This window comes from Ictalurus punctatus, chromosome 24, assembly GCF_001660625.3.
Source record: "Ictalurus punctatus breed USDA103 chromosome 24, Coco_2.0, whole genome shotgun sequence".
In the NCBI taxonomy this organism is placed as follows: Eukaryota; Metazoa; Chordata; class Actinopteri; order Siluriformes; family Ictaluridae; genus Ictalurus; species Ictalurus punctatus.
In genome coordinates, this window is record NC_030439.2 from 7727796 (window position 1) to 7746161 (window position 18366).

General features: G+C 42.5%; 2 protein-coding genes across 4 annotated transcripts in view; one reads left to right on the top strand and one right to left on the bottom strand.

Annotated features, from left to right (window-relative positions):
• The window catches only part of tmem184a (transmembrane protein 184a), a 30494-nt gene extending 28959 nt beyond the window's left edge, over positions 1–1535 (top strand). For both annotated transcript variants that reach the window (XM_017454634.3, XM_017454633.3), the window contains one exon: positions 37–1535. In XM_017454634.3, the coding sequence (XP_017310123.1) occupies positions 37–269 (233 nt within the window). In that variant the 3' untranslated portion in view covers positions 270–1535. The remainder of the gene's footprint in view (positions 1–36) is intronic.
• A 628-nt stretch (positions 1536–2163) lies between these two features.
• Positions 2164–18366, bottom strand: mafk (v-maf avian musculoaponeurotic fibrosarcoma oncogene homolog K). 2 transcript variants are annotated; one of them, XM_017454636.3, is made up of 3 exons: positions 18139–18366; positions 7769–7815; positions 2164–6434 (listed from the first exon to the last, which is right to left on the bottom strand). In XM_017454636.3, the coding sequence occupies exon 3, from the start codon at positions 6408–6410 to the stop codon at positions 5970–5972; it is 441 nt and encodes a 146-aa protein (XP_017310125.1). In that variant the 5' UTR covers positions 6411–6434; positions 7769–7815; positions 18139–18366; the 3' UTR covers positions 2164–5969. The 2 variants fall into 2 exon arrangements, with proteins under 2 accessions (XP_017310125.1, XP_017310124.1); XM_017454635.3 differs by having other exon boundaries at positions 2164–6404; positions 18139–18361.

Sequence of the window (18366 nt, forward strand, 5' to 3'; positions counted from 1 at the left end):
TACATCATTAATAGCAGTTATTCTTTTTCTTTATAGATAATGTCGCCCCCATGCACAGCATCTCCAGCGGACTGAAAGAGACCATCAATCCTGGAGACATGGTGCAGGACGCCATCCACAACTTCTCTCCAGCCTACCAGCAGTACACGCAGCAGTCCACGCAGGAGGTGGTGCAGCCGAACCAGAACGGCAAGCAGGGCCCTGCCGTCAGCAAGAACCCGAAGAAGTCTGACAAAATCACCCTGATCGACACGGATGATGAGCTCTAAAGAGTGTGTGTGTGCGCGTTTGTGTATGTATGTATGTGTGTATGTAAAGGGGAAAGGGGAACGGGGAACCACAGGTACAGAGAACATCTTCCAAACCCAGACAGATATATTCCAGACCACATAACGTGTGACGTCTAAGGTTACATAATCCCAGATTAATCCGCGTCTTCTACAGCCTCCCGCTAACGTTAATAACGAATGTCTCCCAAATTCCAGTGACTTCATTAGGTTACAAGAAAAGGATTAACAGAATTATCTCAGTGTTCCCTCGACTGTCAAGAAAAGAGCCGCAGGTTTCGCAGTTATCGCGGGTTTCGTCGCTGCTTAATCGATCCGCTCGTACGTCGTCCCGCTCTGTTCAAGCTGACAATGTTGTGGGGATCCCTTGTGATTCCTGGCTGTGTTACAGAACAACCTAAGCGTGAAGGAGGTGCTGAGGAAGCTCTGACGGGCTGGAGCAGACACTTCACAGAGCGCCTCTTTTTTGAAGTATTTACTCGGCGGCCCTTGGATCCGGTCTCCCGATGAACGGAAGCGTCTCTCAAAGACGCCCTGGTTTCGGAGCGCCGCACTTCAAACTGTTTACCTGGGCTCTTTGAAACACTTCATATCTCCTCCATCAAGGACACGACGAACGGCTTAAGAACTTCTCTTACCTGACAAGGAAGCTTCGCCATTTTTCTTCTTACCTCACACTCTTCAGCATCTCTAATCCTATCCGAACAATTCAGCAGTCTTGTGCTATATTATACAAGGAAGTTATGTATGTATGTTTGTTTTAATTGTAAATAATTTGTATATAATAATTTAGTCGCACGGGTGATGATGGGAAATGTGAAGGTTAATATAATGTTATTGTAAAGGAATAATTAGTTCATGTGTTGTATTGATTAACGCTATCCAGTGGTGTTGCTTCACTTCGTTTCACTCGAACATTTTTAACTTCTTTTTAAAAAGATCATTAATCTGGACACTTTTTAAACGAGCAGTATATATTGCGACAAACCTTGACGAACGATTTAAGAATAAATAGTTATTATTCACGGCTGCACCCTTTTAAACAGGACAAACGATCACTATGGCTCTTTAATTAGGTTCTAAAGGCGGTCAGTTCTTGTACACCTTGTTCATAAAGTATTTGGAATGCTTCTTGAAATGTTTTACCTGGGCTCGTCACGTATAAACAGTATAACATCCTTTAAATGAAGTTAAGACGCTGTCGATCGTTTCTGGATTCGAATAAAAGCTCACTTAAAACGAATGAAACTGAGGGATAGATGTGTTTTGTGTTGGGGGTTTTTTCAGCTTTTGCTTCCATGATGATGTCTATATTATTACTATCTACTTTTACTATGCACTAAAAGTATGAACATAGTTTTGAGCGTGTAACAAAGAGTATGTAAGTACTGGGACGTACGAACACGTCATGTAACTGACAAGAACGTCGTTGCCTGGTTATGCACACAGTCACTGTAAACAAACTCCTTGTTGCGTTTCAGCTTTTTCCCGTATTTCATTTACACTCCTCTAAAATCCACCGTTTTTGCTGGTTGAATTCGGCGTCAGAAAACTCCTCCTTCTCACTCCTTTGCGCAAGGAGTTGTGGGCATTATTAGCTGAAAATATTAGCGTACATGGATCCACGCTACCGGAAATAGTACACCACCCGGGTACCTCATTTCAACATACTACGATCTGGGACACAGTAATTCTCATCTCGGATACTATTTAGGATGGATAGTAGGCGTGCTCGGATTGGGACGTGGCCTATGATGTGCCTTGTGATGAATCACTCACTGCCAGCTTGTTAATCGAAGAAGCTTTATTGAAAAGTACAAAATGGACACTGCATACTATGTACAGGAATAATTTACTTTCTTATATTCAGCCAGAGTGGAAAAAAAAAAGCATGAGTTTATTTGTACATGAGGGTAGTTCATTGACAGAAAGTAAATAAATGAATGTAAATACAATAATTTAGGAGGTTTGGAAAAAAAAAATACACAAATCAAAAATAAATATCAACTTTCAAGTGTAATAGATATACACAGATTTCTGTAATGGCGCAAGTCATACGATACGATTTAATCTAAGCCGAGGTTTGCTGCCTTTCATGTCTGTATTTACAAATCACTGTATGGATTTACGCCTCGTTTAAAAACTTTCCACACCTTTAGTCTGCGGTTGGCCGTTTAAACGTCCCGCTACGTTCTCCTTTCCTACAGTACGTAAAGCGGTATCAAGCTCAAGCTCCTTGTAGGCACTGCTGTTCTCTAACATCAACTTCTTCCTCTGTTACCTTTTCATTCGACCTTAACGTGGACAGCTACTGCACAGGGTGATCATTTGGAGCAGCATACCATACCTAATGGAGTTTTTCCTCTGGGGTTCTAGGCAAGTGTGTTCAAGAGCAATGGTTAAAGTTGTATGTGCGTTCATGGTAAATAGCTTTAAGAACTGGCTGAGCGTGTATACAATATATACTTTTTAAAAAAAAATAGATATAGTCATATGTAAAATATAGAATAATTTAACTTGTTCAGCCAGAAAAAAAGGCCACATACAGCATACATAGTATATGAAGACCAAAAAAAAAAGTACCCACTTAGTGAGAACAGCATCTCCAGGTATGCGAAGAGATGAGAGAAATGAAAAAGGGGGCTGTATGGAGAAGAGAATCTGGTACAGAAGAGTTCGCACATAATTAAGCCGTCAGTGGAGTTCACTGGAGGTTAATGTCTTTTCTCCAACAATAAATTACACGCTCTATCCAAACTGGCCAACTGAACACTGGCGACCATGTTGGAGGATTTCCTGTCCCCTTGTTCCTTCTGTAATATGGCCTAATTAGAATATCCTTAGCCTTATGAGCAACCTTGATGTGTTTAATGTTCTGACAAACAAAAATACATAAATTCTATTTCTTGGTCCAGAAAAGTAACAAAGCCACGTTCGTCCAAGAAGATATGCAGTGTCTTCACCGGATTCACCAGCATTTGTTCACAGCATTTTGAGAGCTCACCACTAGAGGTCAGTACAAGTCACAAACAAGGGATGGTTTTGTTTTGGGTTTTTTTTTTTTTTTTTTTTTTTTTTTACATGGAAAAGATCAAATTGAACTGGAATTCATAAAGAGGAACTGATAAAGAGTGAACGGGGAAAATTAAGTCCTTCTATGGAATAGGAGGGGGGGGGGGTAGTAAGCATGGGGCTGGGGAATTTCTGGACTTTTGTTTCTTTCTTTTTTTTTTCCATTATGCATTTATGATCCAAAAGTAAAGGTGTGGGGGTTGAAAATGTCTATTGAACTCTGACATTTATTTAGAACTGCATGGTAAGTCTCAACAAAGCCTAGAAGAGAAAAAAAAAAACGGAATTTAGACCTGCACCTGTTTACAGACGATAATGTGACTTGCATAAACCTACAACAGCATCTGAGAAGCAAGAGCACTGGATCACCATAAACACTGATATGTTCACTGATTAGACATGTGCAAGGAGGGTTTTGTAAGCAGATTGTAAGCTATTGTCAAACACATTAGAGAAGGGGGGGGGAATAAGTATAAATGTGTAAATCTCTGAACTTCATCCTTCTCCCAAGATATGCAGGTCTTGCCCGAAAACCGTATAAAATACAAAGACGATCAGCAGAAAATAACAAACCTAAATAGCGTTTGAATATGAAAAGGACGTATAAAACATAGAGAAAAGGTACAAAATAATAAGTATGCACAAAAAGCACAGCAGCAGGCCGCAGAGCCAGGGCTAGCAGCGGCCTACACAGCAGCACGGTTTATTTTCCCCCTGAGGGAAGAAGGAACAGTCATAGTCGCTTGGGTAAGAGAGAATCCTGATTGCACGTGTAACTCACAACTGGTCATTTCTGTAAGAAATCAATCGACAGAACGAGCGCTTCCACGTACTGTAGGCGTCATGTTAACCTAATTCTGACACATGCTCCGGAAAGGACGCTGCACGTCGAGTCACGTCATAAACACCAGGATCGTCTTTACCCAAGAGTCTGTCTCGAATTATTTACGATTCATAAAACGTTTCATCGGGGTTCCCAACACCGGCAGTGCCACCTCTTGTGACCTAGCAGTAGGAATGCTTTCTGAACGGACGGAATTCTCGATGCGGAATTGAAGTTGTCAAGATCTTCGGGTTCGCTCGTTGTTCTTGTGTGGTGGGGTTTTTTTTTTCGTTCGTGAGGCGATAGCGAATCTGTAATATACAGGTAATAATGGACTTGCGTTACTTCTGCCAAGACAGCTCACGTCTCTATATCCAATATGGATTACCTTCCATTCGTTATGGCGCTGACGAGGAGGAAAAAAAAAGAAAAGGAAAAACATACTCGAAAGTAGGTGAATATCTATCCATTTCATTAATTTTTCATACCGCTCATCCGACACGGGTTCGCAGGGGAGCTGGGAGTCGATCGCAGGGAAGGCGGGGTTGGAGGGGGGAAACCTGGAGGGGGTGGGTCAACCCATTGCAGAGCACAATCGCACGTACGTTCACACACTACGGACAATTTGGAAATGCCAATCAGCCTCATGGAGGAAAGCGGAGAACCCGGCGGAAACCCTCGAAGCACGGGGAGAGCATCCAAGCTCCGAGGGTGGAGGTGGGATTCGAACCCCCAATCCCGGAGGGTTGAGGCAAATGTGCTAGAAGTTAATGGGGTATTCTTATACTAGGCTTCTTATAATAGTAGTCAATGTAACTGACAAGTGCCTCTTAAAAATGTAAATAAAAAATCCTATGATTTCTTGAATAGTCTTGTGTACTTCTAATTAGCGAGAGCTTTTATAATATTAAACTGTATAATATTTAACAGTAAAAGTCTAAGTGCTATTCAAATTTTCTTTAGTTGCTGAGTAAGAATCACTCGCTGTTTTGTTTTGTTTTCTTCTACAGCTTGTTCCATGTGTTTCCTCATTGTCTCGGTTGTAAGAACGTATAAAGAAAACCACCATTTTAAAACTAAAATCACATGGCTTTAAGACTTTGCCGGTCTACCACCAGTTTCTCATACCCATTAGGCACGCAGCAGATTTGAACCTTAATTTTAGTCCTGAAATCCTATATGCGCAGGTATAATCGGGTATAATCCGTATACGGCTAACAACAGCTCAAGACAAATATACTGTACGTCAACTGTTGCATGTATACGCAACATTTTTTGTTTGTTTTTTTGTTTGTTTGTTTTTTACACATCAAACTTCTTCAAAAACAAGCACAGTAAGAAGAATATACTGCAAATACTGTTCTACATTGATCACTTTCTGATGGAAAATGTAAGATACCACAGGCATCAGCGCATTCACAGACTGCCATGGCAGCTTCGATCAAGTACTGAATCTCCACGACTGCAAGTCTCGTATCTGCTAAGTCTCAGTCTGGGTCGGAGAAAAGGGTGAGAAGGTCAGCGTGCCCTGCCGGTGCCGGAGCTTTAGAGCACAGTGCACAGACGACGTAGACGGTTTTGTTTGTGTACGCGTGTGTGTGCGGGAGAAACGAAGAAAATGAAAAGAAAAAGATATAGAAAGAGAAGTTATGGTAAAATGGCGGTCTGCCTCCCCAATCCCACCCCGTCAGTCTGATTACTGAGTGTCTTCTCAGTAGAGAATTAGGCTGGGAAGGTTTGGAACCAGTTTGGTCCAGACGGAAGAATTCCTCGGTCCTTCCCTCGCTCTATGACGGAGCGGAGCACGGCGGAGACGAGGTGCTATGATTGGCTGACTTGACAATGGTGATGACGGACGTGGTCGCCACCTTGGCAGGTGTGAGCGGGCCGCATGCCACGGTACGGGCGAAGCACTGCAGCGCCTCGTATTTGGCACGCAGCGCATCCAGCTCCAGGCGCATGCTGGCGTTCTCACGAGCGAGCTTCTCCACCTCTTGCTGCAGCAGTGATTTCTGGCGCTCGAGCTCCTCCTTCTGTGTAACGCGTTTGATGCGGCAGCTCGCGGCATAGCCACGGTTCTTCAGCGTGCGCCGCCGCTGCTTCAGCCGCGCCACGTCCTCCTTGGTGAGGCCGCGCAGGTGCTGGTTCAGCTCGCGCACCGACATGGCCACCAGCTCGTCATCACTCAGCGCCGGCGCATTCTCGCCCGCCTCCTTCTTCACCTGCATCAGGAGTAGCAGAACAATTCACAGCTATGGCTATACATTAAGCCTAGTCCTGGATGTACTGAGTGTAATACGTTATAGATTAAGGACACGTTTTTTTTTTTCCTGAAAAACTTTTAAGGTTAAATAAACACCTACAAAGAGTGCTGCTGAAATCTGATTGGTCAGTGTTGATTCCTTTTCTATAACAAGGCAAATAACCGATAATGTATGTATATGTATATTATATATACACATTACACACAGACATATATATTATACATACACACACGTGTGTGTGTGTGTGTGTATATATATATATATATATATATATATGTATATGTATTCATTGCACTCATTGTAATACTACCGTTTCTATAGTAACAACAGTAACATTGTGGATGCTCCACATGACAAAAACGTGTTTAATTGTTGATATGGTTGAGAGTTTTGTCACTAGATGTTTATTTAGCATTTGTAGAAGGAGTCTCCAGTGTCAGTCTTTTTATTATTATTTTGTCATAAATAGCCCTATTGTGTTTTATTCCTTACTTATTTCATAGATGACAGTCAACACGGCAAATATATCCCTGCTGGAAAAAAAAATTCAACAGAAACCCTCATTGAATTTGTAATGGTTATAATGGGAATTGTACTGCTTTTAATGGAAAATCTAATGGTCCCTGTAGGTTTCTACTGGTAATTTGTTGCCTTCTATTGGTGGCATGTTATGTCTAGCGGATACCATTAAGGACCAGTAATGGTAGTAGTTTTAGTGGTCACCAACCCTGTTCCTGGAGATCTACCTTCCTGAAGAAGACTTTAGCCCCAACCATAATCGTGATCATTGCCTTAAGAAGTTCTTGATTAATTGGAACAGGTGTGTTAGATTTTGGTGGTTTGTAATGGTATTTGTAGTGGAAACCATTAAAATTTCTGTGATGGTTTCTATTGTTTTGTTTTGGGTTGCCTTTTTTTCAGCAGAGATAAACAAATTCCCCCAAGTTAAATCCAGCATTGGTGTAATACTGGTGTAGCATTAGACTTTGTTTTTTGGGGGGCTTTTGGGGTTTTTTTGTTTTTAAAGCAGCTGTCACACATTTATAGGCCTCTGCCACCTACGAGGAGAACTGCATTTGCAATAAAAATAACTAAATAAAAAGAAACACTGATCAGAGTTTCCCCACCTTCCAGCTAAAACTCTGTATGACTATTAAATGACCTTTTACGTTAAAAGGGGAAGAGTTGAGAAGGTGTATCTCCTGAGGGTGGCGCTAATTCCTAGGCTGGAAAAAACACAGAATCCCTTACATACTGTAGTTTCACTAAATCACAGGTCTAGAAACAACATCACTAACTGCGACTTTAAAACCAGGACTTACCTTTACTGCTTTGCTTGGTTTAAAATGAGTCGTCATACCCTGAAAGTCTGTGGAGAGAATGACAGACCATCACTAGTGCACATAGAGCAGTGGTCACCAACCCTGTTCCTGGAGATCTACCTTCCTGAAGGAAGACTTTAGTCCCAACTATAATCGTGGCCATCTAAATCATTGCCTTAAGAAGTTCTTGATCAACTAATACACATGTGTTAGGTTTTGGTTGCAGATGAAACCGGCAGGAAGGTAAAGTAGATCTCAAGGAAGACTGTTGGAGTATCATCTGATTCAATGTGATAAGGTATTTCAGTTGACTTTTATGGTACAAAGTCAGCTGCTCTAGTACATCTCCAGCTACATGGAAGTAGTGTGCATTAGCTGTTACGCTGACTTTATACATTTATTCCTCTTTTAACGCCATGTCAGCATCGTGGTGAGATCAAGATAGATTAAAAACAGGACATTCAGGAAAATCCTACCAGTATTACAACAATAAAATCTAACAACAACAACAACAAAAAGGTATAGAAGGTCCTTGGCTATAATATTTAATAAAAATTCTAAAAAAAATAATAATTCCTAGTGAAAGCATTTTGTGAACATAAGTGTTTGTCTTGTAGAACAGGAAAATATGCTTGAGTCATTCTTATCTTACAGAAGTCGTGAATGCCTGATATGACATCTTGTGTATACGGTCAGATCGTGTCTGAATGGTTCATTTAGAACAGGGTTGTATGCTGGATTTAAGGTGCAGTATATATATACAGAGAATATAAATCTGCCCAATGAGAATTTGGACAAGACTACAAGGCCTTCATAAGCACCAGCTGGCACAGCCCACAGCACACTGAGCAAGCATAGGAACATGGAATGACTGAGTGCTAGCCTGAAGTGCTTGCTTTGAGATCGACTGAGAATCAACATTTGCTCCTTTTGGCCATCAGGGGTCAGCAATGCTCAACAAACCCAGTGTTGATGTGCTGAAGGAGCGTTCTCACGGGACCATTACAAGTACAGGAATAGAAGTCTCAGCATTGAGCTTTGTTTGCTCAGCGATCTGTCTCGGTTTCTGTTCGGACAGTGCGAGGTTTTCTGTACAGCGTACAGGGTCAACGGTCTTGACATCGTGGTCGTACTTTCTTAAAACAAGAGGGACGGTGTACAAAGGCAGGCAGTCTCCATTTCTTGAGTGTGTGTGTGTGTGTGTGAACCAGCATTAGAATGCACCGAAACATTGGCTGCTATAGAGCCTCCCTCCTAATGAGAGTGTGTGCGTGTGATTAGGCCTATGATAAACAATGTTCATTCATAACCATACCGGAGGATGCTGAGCAACCTCTAAAGCACGGCCTAGAACTCAGACAGCTCATCGTTTGTTAGACATACTCAGTGTTCCATCTTGTAAGCATATGCTTACACGTCATCGTGTTTTCCACCAATGCGCAATTTACATTAGTCATCGTATGGTCCTTAATCAGCGGTCGGTTTCTGTCCACTAGGGCACTGTTGGCTGGATAGATTTGGTTGGCAATCTATTCTTAACCCAGGAGTGACATTGCTTGGGTTTTTAAAACAGCTCGGTGGTGCTGTGTTTGATACACGTAAACCAACACTACACACACTTTCCACTAATAGATAGTCAAGGTCCAGGCAGACGCGGGTGGACAAAATGTGCATAGCGACAAATAATTTGAGTCAATGCAAAGGCCATTGAGTGGATGATTGGGGTGTCATACGTGTTCTATGGATCTTACATTCCCAAATGTGTATGGGCAGTGATGGCTTGGTGGTTAAGGCTCTGATCAGAAGGTCAGGGGTTCAAGCCCCAGCACTGCCAAGCTACCACTGTTGGACCCTTTGAGCAAGGCCCTTAACCCTCTCTGGCTGACCTGGCACTCTGACCCCAACTTCCTGACATGCTTGGATATGCAAAGAAATGAAAGACTCATTATCATTTAAAAGTAAAAGACCTTTCAAACACAGTTACAGTGTCCGTCACAACAAGCTTGCTTCATATAAATAACTTCCAATATCGATTAAAGTTAACAGCGTCCAGGCCCGGTAGAACTACACTTCATCTTGAAATATCATTAAAATACTTCATTTCTTGTGTTAATTGTGTACCAGAATCCATTTAACATCTTGTGCTGGCACAAGTTGCATCATCTGAGTTTCCTGAGGATCATGGGAGGAAGAAAACAATTCATGACTTTGTCTTCTGGGAAACGTGCAAGTAGCTTATGTAGCTGCTGAAGTGCAGTAAAAATGAAAAAGAAGAAGATCTTTAAAATAAAATTATAACAAATTACACCAATCAGCCTGTTCAAACCTGTTACCGCCTCCCTTGTGGACCATATGTAAACATCTGTTATGTGAAATAACAATAGAAATTATTATGATCGGCATTTTACAGATTCTGCAAGGCGTATGTAAACTTATGACCTCGACTGTACAATAACATATAGAGTACCTCCTCGATGCTACAATCTCTCTGATTTATAACTCAGTTCCTCTGTACAGCATGAGCTCAAAAGTCAAATGACAACTGAAAGTCCCTGATGGGCTTCTTTTAACGCGCAAACGTTACCTCACCCTGAAAAACAGAACAACATGTCACCAGACAACGGTCATGCAGTTTTCTTGGGAGCATGTTGGGATATACTTCCACTAAGCTGTACACACTGTACTCTACACTTGTCTGTTTAAGAGATATACTGAACATACCAGAAGGCACTGTGTCACTACGAATAGTTTCCCTTACACAGTCACGGTTATATTTTTGTTGTTTTACATAATGTGCTTTATCAGCTTTAGGGCCACGGCTGACAGGATTGTGTTACACCGGGCTTTCCTGGCTCGCTTCATGCCCTTATTTAACTCTCCCGGTTATATTTAGCTCAGTGTGCTGACCGTAAAATTCTGCCAACAATGCGATTTAAGTGGAAATGTGATAAGTGATACCTCATTAGTGAGGAAAGAGCTCTTGGTGCAGACCAAAGGCAGTAACATTCTCATCCAGCGATTATCAAAAGAACAGCGAGTTATTAAGTCTTTACTCCAAGGAAAAACATCTATTCCTGTCTGGTGTCATAAGACTTCCTGCCTGGGAATGCAAGTTATCTGCTTATGTCTTTGCGGCCTGTTCACGTCATCCTAAAACCCTTTAACCATATTAGACTGAAGTATGAAACGTTTGAAGAAAGTAATGCGTAGGATTGATTTGAAATGGATAGAAACAGAGATTTTCTTGTGCCACCAGTGATATTCCATTCCAGCACAGATGTTGGGGCTGTAATAGTAAGTTCTTAGTCACTCTTCGGTCGAGTTCGAGTAAAACACACCTGCCACGCATTAACCGGCAGTCTGCACGGTTTGGCCATGACGGGATCAAACGCAGAGCCTAGGCATCCTCGGTCAGGTTCAGCATAGATAATGAACCGCAACGTTGAAACAAAACTCCACAGAAGAATACGCTCAAGTCCTGATTCGTACCATCTGGACCTTTATAGCGTAGGTCTCCAAACTGGCCCCATTGTGCGTTTGATTCAGATCAAAATAGCGCCACACAGAACTAATTATAATAAGAAGCGTATAGTGAGAATGTAACCAAAAAAAACATGCCACTTGAAACCATATATAGCTAAAGTTTGGGGAACACAACAGTGGTATGCACATGAGATGACAACATGGCTTGTATTTTGGCTCTGAACTTGCAATCCAGAAATGATCTCTCTCTCTCTTTTTTCCTCTCGCTCTCTCTCTCAACATGGAAAAAAACCAGCAAAGTCCCTATGGGTTAAGTCCCACAAATATTAGACAAGTCATGCAAGGCTAGCAGAAATGAGAGAAGCTTTCATAGACAGTAAGCTTTCATAAGTGCTGTGTGAGAGAAGGGGCTCCTGCATTTCTTTCCAGGGAAGACCACAAATCAAGTTTTTAAAGAAAAAAAAAACAAAACACCCCCTTCTCTATATATAGGGCTTTTTTAACCTTTGAGTTCTTCCTTTAACCCAAGCACGCACACACACACACACACAGAGTGAATTTCCTTTACATTCCTTCGCTGTTCACTTTTCCCAGTCCACAGTGAAGAGAGAGAGAGAGAGAGAGAGCGAGAGAGAGAGTGGGGCCCCACTTCACTTGCTCAGTCCTGCTAAAAAGGAAAAGCCCTGGCATTCCAAGGCCGTGTTTTCATCATCGCTCTCTCAGAACAACGGACACATTTTTTCCCCCTCCGCCCAACTCAGCACTGCCTTTGGCGACGTGCGTTCAACGGGACGCCGAAACATTGGAGCTCTTATTCAGGCTATCGAGAGCCAGGCTAGGAAAACAGAAAAACATGTCATAGGGGAAGGGCCCTGGGAGGGACACCATAGAGAATGTGCAAAAGCAGGGATAACGGGGTAACTTTTCTCACCATACACGCACATGTACTGAGGAAGGGGCTTTATTTTCCTTTTGGAAAGCTTTATACTGTAGTTACCTTCTCACCTTCAGAAAAGCCTGTGTATTAGCTACTCTCAGTTATGTATATATATATATATATATATATATATTCCATCCATCCATCCATCTTCTACCACTTACTCCTTCTTCAGGGTTGTGGGGGAACCTGGAGCCTATCCCAGGGAGCGTTATATATATTATATCTTTATAATAAAAAATAAAAAATAAAAAACCAAAAGACCAAAGTTAAACTAATAATCCAAGTGAAAATATGAAAGTGAGAAGTCTCAGAAAGAAGGAAGTGGTTTGTGAAAGAAAAAAAGATTCCGACTTTGTAGCAACTTCAGAAGACAATTTGTGATTTGATTTGTGATGATTTGCTGAGAAGGACTGCACTGGTATATGGCATACTCGGGCCAAATCAGAATGGCTGTAAATCGTCTAAATAAAGACATGGAGAATAACTCTACTCCTCGAGGCCTAAGATCTTGGCGGAGTTAATTATCCGTCCTGTAATTACTTCCTTTACAAATTCTCTGAGTGTCTGATTTACAAAGCTTTACAATCCACAGATTTTATGTGCGTGGTGTTATGTCTATGTTGATAAGGGTGTGCGTGTGTGTGTGTGTGTGTGTGTGTGTGTGTGTGTGTGTGTGTGTGTGTGTGTGTCTGTGCATGTAATGCTTGTGCTCTTGGAGTAGTGTACATTCTGGCTGAGCTTCAAGGTTCCAAATCTGCTGTCATTTGAAATATTTAGAAGGTTATAAATGTGCTTTTTTTTTTTTTTTTTTGGACAGAGTTAGTGACTGAAATTTGGTAATGCTTCAAAAATGTTCAGTTTCTCAGACAGACTAGATAGATAGATAGATAGATAGATAGATAGATAGATAGATCGATCAGCCGGCGTTAATTTGCTTTCCGTGCACTTTCCATTCAGAATAGACGTAAACTACAGTCATTCTGTTGCACACTTATCAGTGTGTCAGTCATTACTATACAATCAAGTATTTCCTCAATGAATCGGGTGATCAGACGTCATTATGAACAATAAAACGCAAGGCAGGCGCCAACATACAGTAACCAGTGTTGATTCTAGCTTCATAAGATATGCTTATGTGTTACAACCTATTTTTCCCGCACCGATGTTATATAGATACACATTATATTCTCAGATCTGATTAGACAGAAGGTGTTGATTCATTTTCTAAAACAGCATGGCTCCGACAGTACTTCCTGCTCCATGACAACTCACAGGTATACGTTACATTAATGCGCTCATCCTCATTCGTCCTCATTCGCATGGAGTTGTACGGCGTATAATAATTATAATAAATAACCGTTTAATATCGTGTTGCTATTTAACAAAAGGACAACTTTCGTGTTTATTTATTGTTTACAGAAGGAGTCTCCAGTGTCGGAGGTTTGTAATCGAGGTTCCTTTACCTCTTCGGGAGAGATCACACTGTGTTTTTGCAGGTTCTTGGTAACATGGCTTCAAACCAAGAAGAAAATCAGGGAGACTTGTTATAACTTGAAATAACTTGTTTCCCGGATGTTCCATAGTATTAAACGTAGCTATAAGCGGTTAAAAAGTACGATCATCTTTGAATAAACCCCTTCAGGACATGATGATATTGGAAAGCCATCAACTTACAGAACAGTCTAAGAGGCTATGGCGTCATCAGCAAGAGATTTCTGGCCAATGACCATGAATTACATCATCACCGAAAATGTAAGCAGTCAGGTAATTATGGCTATGGTTATGTAATTCCACACCTGGCGCTGTGTGAGCTGAGAATCACCGCTCGATGCAAGCCCAGAGTGCAGTCACAAGAATCTTAACTGCAGGCGGAAGTAGCCAAAACAGAACCAAAACTTTGAGGATCACAAGGGAAAGTTGGTCATCACCCTGTTCTCAAGCATGTAGGTGGTATCATGAGGATGTTAGTCACGGTACCGAAGCCCATGAGGTGGTTACAGACCATAATATTATTGTGAAGACATGTCTAACTTTTGTAATGTGTAGCCCTGGGTTTCACAACAAGGAAAAAAGTACATCTCTGAAAAGAAAAAAAAGAAAAAAAAAGCACTGCCAAATCCTGAGCACTTTCCATTAACCTCAGTCGATGACGTAAAGTGTTGCAAGCCGTGTCATTACTTTTTTCCTGGTGTGGTTGATTTTGATACCAATAAAACAATCTGCGTAGTTGGTTTATGTATAAACCTCCAGCCAAAAGTGATAATATTTGCTAAGCATTACACGGTTCAGATTTTACTGTCGCAAAGGTCGACTGTGGGGCCAGACAGCGATATGGTCGGGTGGCTGCCGTATTAGTGCTTTGAGAATTCGAGGCTTGTCTCAGACAAGCAAAGTCTCAGCCCAGCTACAGAATCCAGATGTGGACGGAAATATGAAGCCGCCACGTTTCAGCGTTGAGGTATCAGCCTGTAGTGGACGGTCAGTTGGCTATTTCACATACAATACTGATGTGTCCTTGATGTTTGATTTCCTGTCTCTCTATCTACTAGTCAGTCTCAACACTGAGCACATTTCACTGCTCTCTGTTTTGTGGAGAAATCTTGAAGGGAAATAGCTCCTCCCTGCTCGGTTTTTCACAAGGAGGCAAAAAAAAAAAAAAAAGGCCTGTAGCGCAGCAGCGGCGGCGGCACAATCGGCAGGATCTTATGTAAAGGAAACGGAGCACATAGCCGAGCAGTGAGTCATGCTGTTTACTGGTAAGAGCTAGGACGAGCAGCAGGGAATCACACCCTCCCGAACTGACATTTCCTGGAAAATCCCACCGTTTCGCAGAGCGGAAGGAAAAGTACGGGGAAAAGGACTGGCGTGACTGCCGGAACTTTCTGCGGATAAGGAGGAGAGGTGGATATCTAAGCAAGGCGATTTTTATCCCCCCCCTCCAACTTGGGACGCGGGGATCCGAAGGAATGCAAAGTATGCACAAAAACAAAGACAAGCCCATGGGCAACATGGAGAAAGTAAACCGACACGATCCCACGGAAAGAACGTGTGTGCAGGCTATGGTGATAAACCCGGTGTACTCCACATTGGTGCAGGTGTGTTCGGAAAACAGATCTGAGCAAATCTCATAGTCTCGTGTGTGTATGTCTGTAGACAGCAGCTAATGAGACAGGGAGGCTTCTTCCAAAGCATAAACACCGAATCACCCAAATGGGTTCTTGGTTCCAGACGGCTCACCCGCAGCCCAAAACCACAGCATGGTGTGGTCACTCCTGTCAGATCCAGGAATTGGTGAGAGTAGCAGGAAAAGGGCAGGGTAAAGTTGGCGCGTTATGGCTTAAACACCCCCACAGGGCTCTCTCACTGGGGCCTAGACGCAGCTAAGACATGCCCTACAACATGCACCAAGCAAAATCCAGCAGCACTAATAACTCCTGAATTACACATGAACTGACTGCGTATCCTGAAATCATCAGATATTGGCCGACCTTCGACCCTTTGATCTTGGAGATGAAATTAATCCAAATAGCTACGGCTTGTATCATGATGACTAAGGCTAATATTGCAGCTTCAGGCAAAAGTTCCTACTCAAATAGAAAGGTTTAGGCAGTCTGGAGTTCCCCATGTTGCAACCTTAGTGATTAATTCAGCAGCCACCTCAGTTTTATTCACTTTCAATGTCTGCTTTGAAAAACCACAACGGGTACAGTAAGCATCCTGTTCTGTTCACCCAAGCATGCAGTTCTTACCACAAGAAGCCACAGACAGTCATATTTAGACAATAAGTTTTTGCTGAGAAACATCAAAACTCCACACACAACTAACTACCTCCAGCGAGATATGTGGCCACCGCTGACGATTGAAACTACATGCATGTAGGGTAGTACAAACAACTGATGATCAGTCCACGTGTGGGTCTTATGATAGCACCGAATGTGCACTTCCTCCAGGATTCTAAAAAAGTCAGGCAGACGACGCAGTAGGTGTGGGAGGTCAACACCACAGACACCTAAGCCACTGTGAGTCAGAGTAAGCCACGGATGAGGTCACACTGCTTGCGTACAGTGTGACATAAAGAGGCATGCTGAGGTGGGACTCCTCCAAGACTTTCCACATCACAAGGCAAAGGTCATTAATACACGCACACGCTACCACCTCTGAGCCATGCAATCTGCAACAACGTAGGAGGATGTCTCTTTTTTCTCTTTGGCACACCTTACATTTCATCCAAGTGCTTCCATTCAATAAAGAAATCCTTTCCGTCACAGCCAGTTCAGCAAAAACGACCACAGCAAGGTTATCAAGATTATAACCACAAGTAGCATACTCTATGTGGAAGCCTTGAGTAGAACAGTTATCCCATTGCTCAAGCAACAAAAGGCCAGTCTCAACACTAACACAGATAAAGAGAGCACTCCATCACACACATAAACCGCACACCCTGTTAAATTATTCCCCATAAATGGTAACGCTTCGGACCGAACATGCACAGCACGTGTTCATCAGGAATCAAGTGCACCGCTTGCTTGCTTGCCTGCAAGGGGTCCTTGAATGGCTTGCTGCCTCTGAATTGGGCTAATGGCAGCTCCTTTATCAGCCATTGTGGAAATGAATCACATTATCCACTTATGACTCACTTTCCCTTCGAGGGCGTAGCTGCAGGCTACCACCAGTCACAGAATGACCTATTGTTGAAATGTTTCTTCAAAGTGGACTGTTCAGGATCACTTTAAAGGCTTTCGTATCGACCTAATTCGATTAATATAATCGGTTATGAACAAGCAGGCATTTTTTTGGGAAAAAAACTGGGAGGAAAGTAAAAAAAAAACAACCTTTCCTTGTGTCTGGTGTCTTTTGAAATGTATGTTACTTGTGGAATTCTGGATAAAGTCTAGGTCTAAGGTGTAAAACTGGACTGTAGGTAAAAGGTCACATTAAAGTTCAAGACATGAGACAAGTGATGGCAGAATTTTGTCATTAACAAATGACAAGCTTGCTTTACAAGTACAGTCCCTGTCATGAGCTTAAAGGAGGTTGCAGGGTGATGGTGCATGAAGGGTAGTGATGAAAATGTCCACGCCCACGACCGCGTGAACTCACTAACGCGACGTGACGTAACGTCGCACTCACTTCATCCCCTTGAGCTCCGCGTGCGCGCTAACTACGCGGAGAAAAAACACCCAAATTCATCACAGCCGCTCAGATGTGCAAGCTAGGGGTGTGGGGGTGTTGGCTCGGAGCGGGGGGGGGGGGGGGGTGGGGGGGGGGGGGTTTTCATGTTAAATGATAGAAAGAAAGACACCCCCCCCAAAGTGAGTCTCGCGCCACTGGACCACTGCGCCCTTTGTGCTACGACTCTGAAGCGCAGACCACGTGTTCCCTCGTGCCATAAGAAATATCACAAAAAACACGCAGAAAAGTTATTTTTATTTTATTTTTTACTGTTCTTCAGTCGTTCATTCTTTCCTTGCAATAAGAATGGAATCTGTTACGTACCTAAAGTTTACCAGAGAATCATTTTCTTTTAGGAAGAACTTGTCATTTTCATTTAAGAGGGAACGCGCGCGCAATGTTTACAGCTTGTAGTTACTAAGTAAATCGGAAAATGCGCACGAGCTGCTGTTGTTGTTGTTGTTATTTACAGCCTAGCTGTCAAGTCTACCTAAGCTTTCACACGTGCCCAAATATTTTGCAAACTTTTTTTTAAAAAAAAAAAATAATAATAATAATTAAAAAAAACAATGTGTGTGTGTATATATATATATATATATAACTTCCAAAGACTTATGTTAGTAAGTAAAAACATCTAACGCATTAAATCCGATTTGAACAGGTCTGAATCGGTTCTACTCCACTCTCAGATCCATCATCAGGAGAACATGAGAGATCTCGTCGGGAATTTCAAAACATCTCCCCCCTCCACCACCTCAGCACCACCTCAGCTTACCTTGTGGACGCGGAATTTGTCGCGCGAGCCTGGAGAGCAATATCCTGACAGTAGCCTTGAACAGTCAGCGGCTCCTCGTCGCACTTGTTGGGATGCGCGTCCCGCCGTCGAGCCCAAGCGGTAACCGTGAACTAAGTCAGGCAGCCACGAAAACAACAACAATGTATCGACATTCCACTCTGTGCTTCCGCAAGCACGCGCGTCACCGGCTCCTCGTGACCGCCCCCT